Source organism: Phyllopteryx taeniolatus, chromosome 8 (genome assembly GCF_024500385.1).
Source record: "Phyllopteryx taeniolatus isolate TA_2022b chromosome 8, UOR_Ptae_1.2, whole genome shotgun sequence".
NCBI lineage: Eukaryota > Metazoa > Chordata > Actinopteri > Syngnathiformes > Syngnathidae > Phyllopteryx > Phyllopteryx taeniolatus.
In genome coordinates, this window is record NC_084509.1 from 10,270,001 (window position 1) to 10,286,654 (window position 16,654).

Consider the following 16,654-nt stretch of genomic DNA (forward strand, 5'->3'; position numbering starts at 1 on the left):
ATGATGAACATCAGCACGTTGGTGCTCTCTCTCGTCTTCCTCTCCGTTGCCCCAGGCCAAAGAAAACAGCTAACGGACATCAGGGGAGCGCTCGCATCCTTACATCTCATCTCCTCGCCTCTCGGCTCCTCTTTTGAGTGAATTTCCTTCTGTTTTGTGTCCTTTGTATGGAAACGCGTACTGAATAATGCAAGGACCAACAGCTGGCATCTAATATCTGTCAGACTATTTCATGTATACATTGGAAGCTCTAAGCCTTCAACAGAAACCCATTAAGGTTGCCAATTTTCCACATTCCAGCGTCAAAATGTCTCTATCATAAAACCTTTATGAACTGAACAGGGGACATTTTGCAACATTTTAACATTCGTAACTGCCATACAAGTGTAAAAAATAAGTTTACCACTGGTAATATTAGGATGTAAAACCATCCATCCATCCATCCATCCATCCATTATCTGAGCCGCTTCTCCTCACTAGGGTCGCGGGCGGCCAGTCGGCCACCGTGCCGCCGATGTAAAACCAGTCAGTCTTAACTTCAATCAAGAAGCCGGCCTTGACTGTACTGGCACACAATATGCTGGATTCTGCAATTGGTTTTCCTGAACGGCCGACCGTCAGCCACTAGTTTTGCTGCAATTGGAAATTCAAATTAAAGGTGAACGGCGTTGCAAGTCCATCCATCCATCCATCCATTTTCTGAGCCGCTTCTCCTCACTAGGGTCGCGGGCGTGCTGGAGCCTATCCCAGCTGTCATCGGGCAGGAGGCAGGGTACACCCTGAACTGGTTGCCAGCCAATCGCAGGGCACATACAAACGAACAACCATTCGCACTCACATTCACACCTACGGGCAATTTAGAGTCTCCAATTAATGCATGTTTTTGGGATGTGGGAGGAAACCGGAGTGCCCGGAGAAAACCCACGCAGGCACGGGGAGAACATGCAAACTCCACACAGGCGGGGCCGGGATTTGAACCCCGGTCCCCTGAACTGTGAGGTAGACGCTCTAACCAGTCGTCCACCGTGCCGCAGGTAATGTACCTGTGGGTATAAAACAAAGCGTGGAGAGTCTCTGTCACCCAAGTGCAGTCAATGAATGGGGTTATCATTGCCAACGTCCTCTCAAATATCCAAACTCTGTCCTTTCTTTCTCACCTGTCTTCTCTCATTGTATTTTTGTTATGTAGCTACAGCAGCGAGGGCAATCCGCTTCTTCCTTGAAAATCGCTCCGCGTTGTTTTTGGTCCTATAATATATGTGGTGCGTCAAAATTTAGCAGTTTTTTCGTTGCAGCGAGTTGGTGTGCGAGGGTCCATCGTCAGGTGGACGGGTGTGATAATTTGATCGCAAGTGCATCTTGTTTTTTAACATTATCAATTGGTGTTATAAGAAGTTAACCACTGCGAGAAATAAAATGCTATGACTAGACTTGTCTTTTAATGCACATCAGCGGCAAAAACGTCACAAACACCTAAATGGGGCGTAACGGTAGAGTCAAACATTTATTTTTTTTGCCGTTCCCTTTCAGATAGAACTCGCTGAAGCACTACATTGCAAGTTTGCACAGTCATTGCAGCTTCGCACATTCAGATGATTAGATGCTTGCGCATGTCGGTTCCAGCACCTGGGACAGCGATAATTGATCTCAACACAAATGGTCGTGGGAAGTCGGAGTTGAACCGGCTAGACGTCGAGTCGACTTAACTTTCTAGGTATTTACATCTGGATCGGATACATGAATTGGTAGATAGCACCTTTTGTTTCAACCCACCATTTTTCAGCAATTTAAGCAAATAGTATTGGAACATGTGACCGACGGGAGTGTCTTGTTGCATTCAGTTAAGCACACAGTAAATAGCGCTGCTACATTTACACCACTTAGAGGTAGCGATACAGTGTTATGTTTTTTTCATGTGGAACAATACAAAAACCAACACTTGATTGAAATACATTTTTAACCATATGCTTATTTAACAGCTTTTCAGATTTTCAACATGCTCAAGTTTTTGTTTTTAAATCTGAAGCAATAGACAGCTTTGTTTTAAAATTCTAACAAAAAGTGCAGGGAGCTCCCAGGCTCAGCATTGTTTTATAAAGTTAAAAGAAAACTCAAACAAATGAAAGATCCCTAAAGTTTTCAGTTTTCCAAAATTTCAACATAACTGAAATGTTAATCTTTCACTTATCACTGTTTAAATTCAAGCAGAAACAAGTGCAGGCAGTTCTCAGGGTCAGCAGCCTCGCTTATATAGTTGAATAAATTGTTCCCTGAAGTTTACCCAGCTTCAAAATGATCTCTTATTGGTCGTTGGATTAAAGAAAGAAAAAAGAAAAAAAGGCAGCTGCTGATATACATTACATCAACCCAGCCGATAATCAGTCTATCACTAGTTAGGGCTGTCACCAAGATCAAATGTGCTGAGAGACGCATTTTGAAGCGTTTTTAGTCTCCAAAACATTGCTCTCAAATAACAGTTAGCGTATAGCATCATCTTTCAAAGGCTCCCAGAACGAAGAGCAGCTTGTGCTCGCATACGTTGGAGCTGGAACATTTGTGCTCTGCCCGGAAGCTCGGCCGGCTAAGTAACTTCACTTCTTGCACCCGTCCGGTGCGCCTGGATGAGCGTCCGTGGCGCTTCTGTGGCTCCTCAGTTTGCTTGACAAGAGTGGCTGCTCTGCCAAAGATACTATACGTCCATCTTCTCACAGCCAAGCAGCCGCGCCGTCTTTGCGGGGAAGAAAGTGCCAGGTTAAACCTGGCAGGGGGGAGTCAACATCAATATGTGTGCGCACACACACGCACGCTGTAATGAAGACTTCCGTTCCCCCGCTTTGATGTCGGAACAGAAGTCCTCCCTCCTCCCCCGCAGCACGCTCGGTGTGCACACATGATCATGCCGCACTAGTCACGTGCTTATTTGGATTCCACGGCCTCCCCAAGGGAAACCTGGCAACTCATTTGCAGCACTGCCTTGAGCGCTTCCTAATTACCAGAGGAGAGAGACTGTGAGATAAATGTGTGTGTTAGCGAGTCATTTCCCAATGTTGCTCAACCTTTCATGATGCTAATGAGATTTTTTTCTCTGTACACTCCCCTCAAAGGTTTTGGGACAGTGAATCCAATTCCTTCATTTTTGTTGTAGACTAAAAGATGTGACACGAGATCATTTCTACTTTTATTTATATCTGCATCAAATACATGCTGTAACTTAGAAGATGTCTGTCTGTCTGTCTATCTGTCTGCCTCTCTCTCTCTCTCTCTCTCTCTCTCTCTCTCTCTCTCTCTCTCTTTTGGCTTGTCAGATATGGGGAGAGGTATGTCTCTATGTATGTGTTTTTCAAATCCACATAAATATCCATGATTCACACGTGTATTTTTCAAATCCACAAATATATCCGCAATTTACGTTTTTTAAACCCATACATATATCCACAATTTACACATTTTTTAAATCCACAAATATATCCACAATTCACACGGTTTTTTTTCAAATCCACAAATTATTTGCACTTTTTTAAAAATCCACATATATATATCCGTGATTCACGTGTATTTTTAAAATCCACAAATATATCCACAATTTACGTTTTTCAAATCCACAAATATATCCGCAATTTACACGTTTTTTTTATGTTGTGTGTGCATTTGTCATGACTTATCATTTTTAAATATTAAATTTTGCTTTGAAGTGTTGAAAGTGCGTTTGTGGATCAGCAGGCACGTGCATTTATTTTTAAGACAAACATAATGCAGTTTTAAGATTCACATATGAAGGAAAGCCCTCCCTCCATCCGCTAGGCGGCAGTGTTGCCGTCTCCATTGATGACTTGACTGCAAGTCTTATTTATAGGAATCCAACAGTCTACGGTCCGACCCTGATGAATCCCCAATAAATTGAGCATGGCTGAACAAGCTGGACAACCAGCAGCCCAGTCATTAGTAAGTCAAATATAAAGGAGTCACCTTCCTCATCTGTCAGCAAGATACAAAAAACAGCTTATTATTACAGTGTTTAAATAATAACAGTGGATCGCACTCAAACATCTCTCTCTCTCTCTCTCTCTCTCTCTCTCTATCTCTCTCTCTCCGTCAGTCTCTCTCTCTCTCTCTCTAAATCACGGATATATTTGCGGATTTGAAAAACACACGTGCAAATAATTTTGATACATATCTCTCCCCATAGTCAGAGAGACTTCCGCCTTGGGTGCTGTCACGAACTACTGGTGACGGCGTCAGGTACTCACATGACTGCACACAGTCTCCACGGCCTCACACAGAAGGAAAGTTTTCAAAGTGACAAATCTTCATGAAACCTGGTTAAAAACAACAAAGAATGGCGATGTAATCTCTGCCTGGTGTGGCACATATCTAACAAACGGACACTACAATACATACATTATTTTCTATACATTTTATGCTTGTAATCTTTTTGTTTAAAGTGTGTGAGGGGTAAGATTATCGTAATTTCCCATGTATGTTTTTTTTTCCTTGAAAGTCGATAGAGCGTATTATACATCAGTAAGAAAATTTAGTTTTTTTTTTTTTTTTTTTACATTGTATAAACGTATACCGGTACCTAGGGGTTGAGAAAAAGGTGTACTTTCATTCCAATATGATATCTAATATCCAATGTTACAAATTGAAATATAATATCGTACATTTTTGCTGCTTACCTGAGAATCATGACGTCCTCACGGCGCAGCAACATCATATCTGTCTGGTTGGATGGAAAGGAATTCCTTATTTTGGGGGTGCGCATTATACACGAGCGTGTATTATACACGGGAAATTAGCATGTATAAAAACTATCGAAGATTTTCTTCTATAGCAGGTGGATCTGGAATGTAACCCCCGTGATGAACAGGGCTTCACTGTATATTAAAACCTCCAGTAGAGGAACGAATGAAGTCAAGTCCATAGAGTGACAAGCCAGCCGTCTTCTCTCCGCCTTTAATCCACTCCACCTCCAGGGCTTCCATGACTCTGCACTTTACGTTTTCATTAAGGCGTCAATCCAGCGTTGGCATCGTGTGATGAAATGCATCCATATGCTTTTCACTTGTTTTGGATAGTGATGGAGTCTGGATTTGCAGCACATTAATGTCACACCTGCGATTTGGGCATTTGTCCTAGCCCCGCATCATCATTCACACAGCTGTGAAGCACCACATTCATTTTATGGAAATAAGGCACAGGCTTAACTCTTATTAAAGAAGAGGTATTGAAGTTGCTTTCATCATAGGGTTAGTAGTTCTGCTATTCTACTATCACAGCAGACCAGACTTTTTTCACTGCATTTACAGTTATGTACATTAGAGGTTGGTCAACTCATTAACGCTATTATTCACTCACATACTGCAGAGGCCCTTTGAACTCTCTTGCTAGCCAAAACAGCAGCACCCACCGAAGCATTTAAACAGTCTCTCAGAATCGTGGTGACTGTAAATGACTCTGAAAGTTCTGAACTCCTGTTTCTCAAAACACAGTTGGGAAAACATACAGTAGCTACAATGTCAAAAATGAGTTTGACACCCCTGGCTTACAGCATCACATAGTATCATCATCATATTTCAACAAAGATAAAGAGACAGTGGAAGAGTTGCAGAAGGCATAGAAGGACGTCCTTGGAAATGTGTTGGTCAGTTCATGGATCAACCAACTTTTAGGAATTTTCAGTTCCATATTAGAGAACAGCAAGTTGTGCAAAAAGTGCTGAAAGGTAAAGGTTATGGTGCATTTTAAGTTCATCCTGAAATTTCACCCAAAAATGTATGCGATATTAACTTTTGGTGACATTTTTGTTTGGTGGTGTGCAGTGTTATTTTTGTGTCAGGCCGAAACCTTGTATGTCCAAATAACTATAAATCTTTTCACAAATCGCTACTATTCGTCTGTTATTTTTTTTCCACATAATTTAACAATTGAAAGTGTTAAAAAAGCTTGAGAACAAATCTATTAACTCTTTTGAACATTTGAATTGTTTGAGAAGTGTCATAAAACTCCGCCTCTTCCCTCCCTCTGCGGGAGCCGTGCGGCATTATATCCCCTCTTGATTGAAAGTCTGGATGTTTTTCAGACAATAGTGAAAATCGTTATGCTATATACATTTGAGTGAGCCTGTTTTGTTAAAACGTTCGTGCACTGAATTGCAAATTCATTTCCTTAAACTGTTTAGTTAGCTCATCGTTTTATTTATTGGATCACTCATGGCTCCCAAGACCTTTGAAAAAGAGTTCAGCAAGATGATGTACACTTGTAACACAGTCGTTTGCTTTTGTGAAGTACGAAAGGCTTTTTGTCTGGTCGGGGTGTCAGCGTGAGCGCAGACCTTGATGTGGACGGCTGGCTTCGGTGGCGTATTCTCCCATTTTAATCATTCATTCAGTCATTACTTTTCCGTGGTGCTTATCCTCACTAGGGTCACAGCGTATTACATTTGGGATGTGGTGTTTGTTGACTCAAGTAAGAGGGTGCCTGAAAACTAGTGATGTTGGAGATATGAGAATTCCGCACGACAGCGACGATTATGTGCCTTGGCTCACTAAAGGTTGGGAAACACTGAACCAAAAAAGACAACCCTTGGTGTTTCCCAGGGTTTATTACAGTAATATAATATACCCAGAGAGCACGACTGCAATTGAAAGCATTTGAGTGCGTAACGGACAGATGGATGGCCTCACATATCCCACATGTCACACGCTTAATGCCGGTGCAATATCATGGCTGTTATGTCACACAGGGGCCGTTATCCCCCTCGCATCTCGCCGGTTGACCCTCTGAGTGCAGTGGATAGCAGGAGACTTGTCCATGTGCGCATCTGGCTCACTCTATCATCATCTGCTCAACAATAACAATTTCAGAGGCTAAATGTGTGCACCAGTCAAGGATGTAGAGTAGAGTGCATGACCAGGAGGAAGATGTGTGCGTGTGTGTGTATTTTCCGGGAAGGAGATGAAGGTACTGACACACATCAGAGGATGAGGATGAGCAACGAGTGCTCCTCAGCCGCTGCTTGTGCTTGGCAGCGAGGATTTTCCTGTGAAGTGTCCATCGAGAGCCACAGGCGGCGCAACTCACTGCTCGGAATACTCTTTGGACAGCTTTTTTTTGTTGTTGCAAACTTTCGTCTTTTTCCTGGAGTGGAACAAAAATGGAGGAAATCTATTTTTCACTCTTTGGTCCCACCGCACACAAAGTGCCAGCCACTTTAATTTGCGGATCTGCAGAGAAATCGGCAGCGTTAGCTGTAGCGACCCTGCTGGCGCGGAGCGTCGAGCACATTGGCGGCACCCTGGCTGCGCCCCCAAAATGCAGACTAACACTGATAGGTGAGCGTGTGTGTTTGTATGCTGAAAACTCATCTTGTTTGTGAACTCAGAATTCATGTGCATACGAATCATCTCTGCAACGGATCTGTGTATACACGATTGCTACACTCATTGGTCTAAACATTAGGCACACATGCATAAACCATATTTTAGTATACATTTACGATTTGTTTATTATTGTGGTTGTGACAGAGCCGACCTGTGTAATGTAGTGTTGTTGTGTCGTCAGTGCTTGTTTTAGGATATTTGTCATTTGATTGTTCAGGTGTACCAAATAAAGTGAACGTAAGGCAAACGAAAGGCACCAAGAAACTTGTGGTATAAGTAGTTAGGCTACATATTTCTGTAGTCGTCAGGGATTTTTTTTTAGAACAAATACAAGTGTTGTAATATTATAATTGATGTCTTTTGCATTGGATTGCGTCACACTGTCCAAGTGGATAAAACCACTCAAGCAGCAGAATGTTTTGTTGCTGTCTAGTTAGCTCTGGTCTGATGACTTATGCTGTTTGCGTGTGTTTGTGGACAAACATGTTGCATATTGATCATGTATTTGGCATGCTGCTTCCGCCACTGCTATTTAAATCAGCAAATGAATAAGCAGAAACTCATGTTTATTCATTGGCAGTATCCTGGCGACGACTGTGTGGCTCTCATTTCCTGCAGTCTTCGATGCTGCGTGAGGTGAGGGGATGCTCATTACTCGTGCTGTCTGATTTGCCGTGGATTCTACCATCTGTCACGTGTGCATTTTTAAGCGTTAGCTTGTCCGTCAATCAAAACGGATGAGTCGCTCGATAACAATAAGGAAACAATACTTCAAGTCGTACAGGAGGGCCAAACTTTGACACTGGTCCTTCATTCAAATTTGGTTGTAGGAGGCTTCATGTCATGTGACAAAAAATATATAGTGGAACCGTCATCATGTGAGATTTCAGCATAGTGAGCATCTAAAAGATTTACTGACAAGTGTCTTTTGCTTTTTCTTTGACTTTTCCTTGTATTTTTCCGTGCTACTAAAAGGTGATCATAACCATAGATTAGAAAATGCTATTTACTGAGACATAGGAATGGCTTTGGCTTTTCAGTACAATATGAACAATACAATTAACTATCACACATACATACACAAAATGCTAAAGAAAAATGGGCAGATTTATTCCGTCACTGCTCGTTGAACAGAGGTCTAGTGAGATGGAGTCTCTTAAGTTTTTGTGTGACATTTTCAAATATATTTTCTCCCAAAATGCAGTTGGTTTACAAATCCAAAGCCCTTTGTGACGTTTTAAATTGCTGTATAAAAAGTGTCCGTCCTGATCCAAAATGATGAAAGGTGTGGGTGCTAATGTGACACGGGTGAGTGGGTGTTCTCTGTGTCCTGACTTGATCTTCATTGTGTGCATCAGAGAGAGGACAAGCTTTGTTCAACCACGTCACTGCCATCAGCTCTTCTATTAAAATATGTTTGAATTTGCTGCTTCAAAGCTTTCATGTGCTATCTACGCTTAGGGCCTGCAGCTTACATGTGTGCCTCCCTGAAAAATAAATACGAGGAACAGAAAAAAAGGTTTAAAGATGATGAAGATCAATTTTGTCCCACTTTATCCAATCAGAAATATTTTCAGGGAGGTTGCAGCATTAAATATGACAGACAGAAAATGGATTTTTCCTGACACAGTTTTGCAAAGTGGAGTGTGACGAGGTGAATTTTAGCCTGATTAATGCTACACAAATCATTTGGTTGATGGAACATCAAATCCTTACGCGAACCTGATGAGGACTAAAATGGCTCTCAGTAGATTGAGGAGCACCCACAAGGAAGAACAATAATGCCAGGTAGTCGCTTTTCTATGCCCCCCCCCCCCCTCGTGTAGTTAATATTGACTGATCACACTACAAAGTACACTGGAACCGCTACTGTTAAATGTCCCTAAAGTTGTATGAAGTTCAGACTCTAAGCAAAACTATATGCCTCTAAAGGCACACAGAACTTCAGAGATTGAACCACCGCCATGTATGACTTCATGAGACTTGAGCACAGTGAATATCTAAAGGATTAACAACACAGGGGCTTTTTTTTGTTGTTGCTTATTTTTCTGTTTTGTTGTAATTCTCCCACAAAAATGTGATACTTTTTGGTAAAAAGGAAGAATGATTGATGATTGTCCTTATTAACTCTGCATAACAAACATTATTGGCATAAAAAGAAAAAATGGGATGATAACCATCAAGCCAGCAATGGAATGGAATTACTTTTTTTGTCCTAGCCAATTTTGTCATCGGTGTATATGAGTAGTTGACTCATTGATGATCAGCCCTAGGAACTCTGCCTAGCAACAAGTGACCAGTGTAGCAAATCTGAACAGTTCTACAATACATCAAATTTTGCTGTGTTTGCTCGATAGTTAAAATTTAAACAGAACTTACTGCGATATAGGAAAGTGGTATGCACGACTCTGTCCTGGTTGCTGAGTGGATACTGTTCCACTCCAGTGCTCTTGGTGGCAGTATAGAACTTTACTATCTGGTTGGAAGGTAGAAGAAGACATCTTTTTTCCCTTGCAATCAGGATTTTCCTAATGATAAATGCAAAATATATACAGGGCTAAGCAAATATATTAGACCGCCTGTCATAAAGAGACCATCTCATACAGTATCATGAAGTGCTTTAATATGGACTATTTCAGTAACATCCACCCATCCATTTTCTATAGCGCTTGTCCTCCTTGGTTACGGGTGAGCTTGAGCCAATCCCAGTTGATTTGGGGGAGAGAAGCCGGGTACACCCTAGACACGTCCCCAGCCAATCATAAGGCACATAAAAACAAACAACCATTCACACTGATAGCCAATTCTTCTTCAATGAACCTCACATGCACGTTTGCAAAATGTGCATGTGCGGGAGTACCCAGAGAAAACATGATTCGAAGCCAGAACCTCAGAATTGTGAAGCAGACGTGATAGCTAACCACTCAACTACTGTTTTCCTCTTTCAGTCCCCCTGGTTTCAAATATGGTAAAATGTGTCTGATGTCAACATTACACATTAAGACAAGATGCCAAACTGCCTCCTATTTAAAGAACTGGTGAGGATAATAATAAATAAATCAATACATCCTTGCATATCCCCCTTTAGCTTGTTTCCCCTCATCCTCCTCTTCATCTTCCTCCTCTATTTTTCTCTGCGAAAACATTGTCACATATGTACATGCTGAGGGAATTGCGCAGTTCCCCAATGGTAGCGGTGTGTGTGCCTGCGCAGATCTCTACCGTATTTATGATGTTACGTAATTAAACATCTTGCTAGAAGCTTGTCGCGCCAGACTCATGCAGTTGTAGCCTGAAATCGAGATATGACACCCAGAAGAATATGCTCTGTCTCGCTCTCTGGAGCCAGGACTGTAGATTGTAGATCAACAGCATGGCATTCCCACACTGGCCACATTTCAGAGCCACCTGTTAATGAAGCTGTGGGCTTTAGAAGATTGTGTCAGATAAATAATGCACACCTATTTTCTTGTCTCGGATGAATTTATTTTTTCCTCCATGTTTCAGTGTCCTATTATTTTCTCAGCACTGAAGGGTTCACACTATACCCGTCATACCTCATTAGCAGGGGTGATTCTGCGTGAAAGGCAGTCAAATCTAATCTAGATAGCGCTGTTTTTCTTTCTTCCCAATATGTATTTTATAGTTAGTACAGAGCAGCGTTTCGGGGAGCATTAAATATCAAAAGCAGAAAAACATGAGGTTCAGGTTAGCACATATGCCTCACAGTACTGAGGACCCGGGTGTGAGCTGGGATTGGCTCCAGCACCCCCGCGACCCTAGTGAGGAGAAGAGGTACGGAAAATGGATGGATGGCATATTCTCTCATTGGTGCGTGCGTCTGTTTTTTACACACCTGGCTCGCGCGCTGTCAAGGTGCGATGAATCTCCCGTAATGACTTCTGACACACCCACCATGGATACCAGTTGAATACGTGCGCCCCAACACAAGAGCTGTGACTCATTGAAGTCTGAGGCTCGCTGGAATTCCTGCATCGTGGAGTTTTCCTGAGACGCATGAATGCCATAGATATCTATTTGGGATGTTATGTCACATTGTAAATGTGACATTAACTCTTGGAGCGAATACGGAAGTTATCATCGTGAGTGAAATGTGTGCACCGCTCAGGTAACAGGCTACTTTGAAGGCACATGTTTTTCTATTCTGTATTTAATAAATCCAATAAATTTAATTTAGTCAGAAGACTGTGCTCATAAGTGAACGCACGTTTGGCGCTGGGCCATCAATAGAAAAGCGAGTAAGCCAGCTGTTTTTTATCAGGTTTGCCCAGCAACCGTGCTAGTGCCACACATGTCACTTAAACGGATTTCAAGGCCGACAACAATATAGATAAAATAAAAACAAAGGATTCAAAATCGAACTCACCATCGCGTCATTAAGAATGACTACAGTTTTTGGGAGGGGCGCTTTCAGACAAACTCCAAACCGCCAGCCCCAATGAAGCTGTAATGTGAAAAATAAGTCAGCTGGCGCCAATTTTATTTTTCTTCACCAATTAATAAGATTTATTATGTCGACGTTCGGCCGTCGGTGTAACGTGGTAGGGACATTACGGCCCTTGGGCAATCTGTGACCATGTATGGGCCGGGTTGTCTCCCGCACCATCAGCCCGAGTCAGCCGGCGTGCCGGGCGGGCCGTCGCCGGCCGTCAGCTGCCGTCGGAGCACAGGAGCAGTTAACTGAATTAAAATATGCAATATGCTGTTTTACCTTCCCGCGGCACTAAACTTACTACAGCCTCTGGAATGCAGATGAGGAAACGTACTTAAGTCTTTGGCAGAATGTGCACTCAGCCAGATATGAGAGGGAACGCCATACTTCAGGGTTACTCCACCCAGAGCGAGAAGGTGTGCAAATGACAGAATTAAGCGGATTGGCAGAATGGGCGCCCACGGGTGAATACTCCCCGATAACAAGGACACATCCTAATTACATAATACAGACTGGATGGGTCTTGTTGACCCTGGCGCTCCATACTCCCACACCATCCATAAGAGCTGGAATGATGCTCGGTAGTCAAGATGATGAGGTAGCACTGTATTGTGCGGTCCCTAACCTCCATTCAACATATAGTATACAGTGGATCCCCGAATATTTGTGGTTTGTCATTTGCAAACTTGCATATTTGCATATTGTTTTTTTCTTTTTTTTGGAAACTAGTCTCCATTATTTGCTGAAAATTGCATCTAAAGCAATAACAGTACTACTTTGGCGCCATCTGTTGGAACCTTAGTGTTGTTATTAGGTTTAATTAATTGATAGTGTTTTGTCGGGGTGGCACGGTGGGCGACTGGTTAGCACATCTGATCAGATTATGAAAATAATTGATTGCATGGGACCTTCAATGCTCACGTGGGCAATGACAGTGAGACCTGGAAAGGCGTGATTCGGAGGAACGGCGCCCCCGATCAGAACCCGAGCGGTGTTCTGTTATTGGACTTCTGTGCTCATCACGGATTGTCCATAACGAACACCGTGTTCAAGCATAAGGGTGTCCACACGTGCACCTGGCACCAGGACACCCTAGGTCGCAGTTCGATGATCGACTTTGTGGTCGTGTCATCGGACTTGCGGCCGCATGTCTTGGACACTCGGGTGAAGAGAGGGGGGGTAGCTGTCAACTGATCACCACCTGGTGGTGAGTTGGCTCCGATGGGGGAAGATGCCGGTCCGACGTAGCAGGCCCAAACGTATTGTGAGGGTCTGCTGGGAACGTCTGGCGGAATCCCCTGTCAGAAGGAGTTTCAACTCCCACCTCCAACAGAACTTTGCTCATGTTCTGGTGGAGGCGGGGGACATCAAGTCCGAGTGGACCATGTTCCGCACCTCCATTGCTGAGGCGGCCGATCGGAGCTGTGGCCGTAAGGTGGTCGGTGCTACTTCGAAGACCTCCTCGATTCCACCGACACGCCTTCCCACCAGGAAGCAGAGTCTGGGTTCTCTGAGGCGCGGTTTCCTATCTCTGGGGTTGAGGTCACTGAGGTGCTTAAAAAGCTCCTCGGTGGCAAGGCCCCGGGGGTGGATGAGATTCGCCCGGAGTTCCTAAAGGCTCTGGATGTTGTAGGGCTGTCCTGGTTGACACTCCTCTGCAACATCGCGTGGACATCTGGGACAGTGCCTCTGGATTGGCAGACTGGGGTGGTGGTCCCCCTTTTTAAGAAGGGGGACCGGAGGGTGTGTTCTAACTACAGGGGGATAACACTCCTCAGCCTCCCCGGTAAGGTCTATTCAGGGGTGCTGGAGAGGAGGGTCCGTTGGGAAGTCGAATCTCGGATTCAGGAGGAGCAGAGTGGTTTTTGTCCTGGCCGTGGAACAGAGGACCAGCTCTACACCCTCGGCAGGGTCTTCAAGGGTGCATGGGAGTTCGCCCAACCAGTCTACATGTGTTTTGTGGACTTGGAGAAGGCGTTTGACCGTGTCCCTCGGGGGGTCCTGTGGGGGGTGCTTCGGGAGTATGACCCCCTGATACGGGCTGTTCGGTCCCTGTATGACCGGAATTAGAGTTTGGTCCGCATATCCGGCAGTCAGTCGGACTTGTTTCCGGTGAGGTTTGGACTCCGCCAAGGCTGCCCTTTGTCACCGATTTTGTTGTCTCTATTTCCTAAGATTTAAAATTGTGTGCAAATGCCAAAAGTTTGGTTTAAAGTTTGTGTAAAATGCCAGTGTGCAAATTTGTTTCCTCATGTGTGATGTTATCAGTTTGCATTAGTGTTCTTTAGGCTAGTATGCCATCTAATACTATTGATGAGCCTCATGTGAAGGTGGTTTGTTTGTGTTGGATAATTGAACTACTGAATACAGTCATTTTTGTAACATGGGTTCATGATTGTGTCCATGCTAGATGCATGGTGTCGATGCTTTATCGTCTTCTCCGTTTTAAGTGCTTTGCCGCCATCTTGTGGCATTTATATGCAATGTCAAACGTCTTTTGGCTGGCATCAATCATTTGCAGCTTTTCGTTGTTTGCAGGAGGGCATGGTCTGAATAGCACTCGATTTGAGTGACGAGTAATGCTTGTATGTTGTGTAAAGTACTGTTTATGTTTGTGTCAATGATGTGATCATCTCTTGGTGTAATATGGAGAGCAGACTGTTTCTTTGCTCAGCTATTCCTGAGGACTCACAACCTGCTCCTTATGGAATATACGTGTGTGTGTGTGTGTGTGTGTGTGTGTGTCTTTTTCTGCCTGCCTGTCTGTCTGTGTGTGGACATTCTCAGCGGATGCCAGGGATTGAGGGCAGAATCTTGTCTTTGTTGTGGTCCACTGCAGTAGATGGCATGCCGCTCATGTTATTGTGCAGCTGGCGGTGTAACATACGAGAGTACTGTCATTCCCTGAGCTTCATTTTCAGCGCCATGATCCAACATCCAATTGGTTTGCTAAATCAATACAACTATACCACGCTGAAATGAAAAATTCCCAACACTCCCAGGATTGACATATGCCGACAGTTATGGACATCTATTGTATGAGGTATTACCCTAATGCCTATGTGCAATACCAGTATCTACTGTACATTTGGCGTGTTAAGTACCTTATTCCATCTGCTATAGAAAAGACAAATTAATGCCTCACCATCAGCAACAAAATGGCTAGTGACTGTAATGACTTCAATTTGTAGACACTATGAGCTGAGCCCATTTCAACTGTTGCTAACCAAAGCAGCAGCACCTACAGAAACCTTCTCAGAATAAATACAGTGGGGAGACTGAATGTGTTAAGCTGTGCAGTATTAAAGCTCACCTCACGGTGTGGAGATGCTTAGCGTTTCAATCAACTCTGACATGTGATCGCTCCACATTTTATGCGTCCACATGTTCATATGGTGGGTTTCTTGCATTTTCTCTGGATTTCTCCATCAATCATTGTTTTGCTTTTCAACTACAGTTTGACTTGGCATAAATTGCAATATACAGGTACAATTGTTTAATATTATTTCAAAACTAAAGACATCCACCCTAGTAGATGCCTTGCCTCAGCTTCAATGAAAAATGTTGTATCTTTCATCCGTTGATGCATTTCATGGTCAGCGGCAGGCAGTCAAGCGAGCCGTCATCAAACACGACGTGCATTTCTATTCCTCTATTCTTCATTTCACAACACAACACGTTGTAATGTTATTATCTTCCTCCTCTTTGATGTTTCAGAATCAGAATCAGAATCATCTTTATTTGCCAAGTATGTCCAAAAACACACAAGGAATTTGTCTCCGGTAGTTGGAGCCGCTCTAGTACGACAACAGACAGTCAATTGACAGAGAACACTTTGAGAGACATTGACAAAAAACAGTCACTGAGCATCCATCCATCCATCCATTTACTGAGCCGCTTCTCCTCACTAGGGTCGCGGGCGTGCTGGAGCCTATCCCAGCTGTCATCGGGCAGAAGGCGGGGTACACCCTGAACTGGTTGCCAGCCAATCGCAGGGCACATAGAAACTAACAACCATTCACACTCACAGTCATGCCTACGGGCAATTTAGAGTCTCCAATTAATGCATGTTTTTGGGATGTGGGAGGAAACCGGAGTGCCCGGAGAAAACCCACGCAGGCACGGGGAGAACATGCAAACTCCACACAGGCGGGGACGGGGATTGAACCCCGCACCTCAGAACTGTGAGGCTGACGCTCTAACCAGTCGGCCACCGTGCCGCCAGTCACTGAGCAATAGAGGGTTAATAGTTATCTGGTGGCGGCACGGTGGACGACTGGTTAGAGCATCAGCCTCCCAGTTCTGATGACCCGGGTTCAATCCCCGGCCCCGCCTGTGTGGAGTTTGCATGTTCTCCCCGTGCCTGCGTGGGTTTTCTCCGGGCACTCCGGTTTCCTACCACATCCCAAAAAAACATGCATTAATTGGTGACTCTAAATTGCCCGTAGGTGTGACTGTGAGTGCGAATGGTTGTTTGTTTGTATGATTGGCTGGGAACCAGTTCAGGGTGTACCCCGCCTCCTGCCTGATGACAGCTGGGATAGCCTCCAGCACGCCCGCGACCCTAGTGAGGAGAAGCGGCTCAGAAAATGGATGGATGGATAGTTATCTGGTAATGCCGGTACATTTAAAAAAAAAAAATTTTTTTTGACAATTGTGCAAAAGATGCAGACTCCTCTAGCACTTAGAGCAGTTCGAATGACTAATATTGCAATAGTCCGGTGCAATGACCATTGTGCAAAGGGCGCCGAGACTTCAAGGAGTGTATGCGGTTTAAAGTGACGAGTAGTGCGATAATCTGGGACAGGCATACACATCCAAG

General features: G+C 43.9%; 1 protein-coding gene across 3 annotated transcripts in view; it reads left to right on the plus strand.

Moving 5' to 3' along the window:
- Positions 1-16,654, plus strand: part of plch1 (phospholipase C, eta 1) — an 83,386-nt gene that overhangs the window by 14,579 nt on the left and 52,153 nt on the right. The window contains exon 1 of one of the 3 annotated variants that reach the window (XM_061780945.1): positions 6,871-7,331. The exons of 1 other annotated variant lie outside the window; for it this stretch is intronic. In XM_061780945.1, the coding sequence (XP_061636929.1) occupies positions 7,154-7,331 (178 nt within the window). In that variant the 5' untranslated portion in view covers positions 6,871-7,153. Of the gene's footprint in view, positions 1-6,870; positions 7,332-16,654 lie in introns of those variants that run through there. One more of the 3 variants, XM_061780946.1, reaches the window with a different exon arrangement.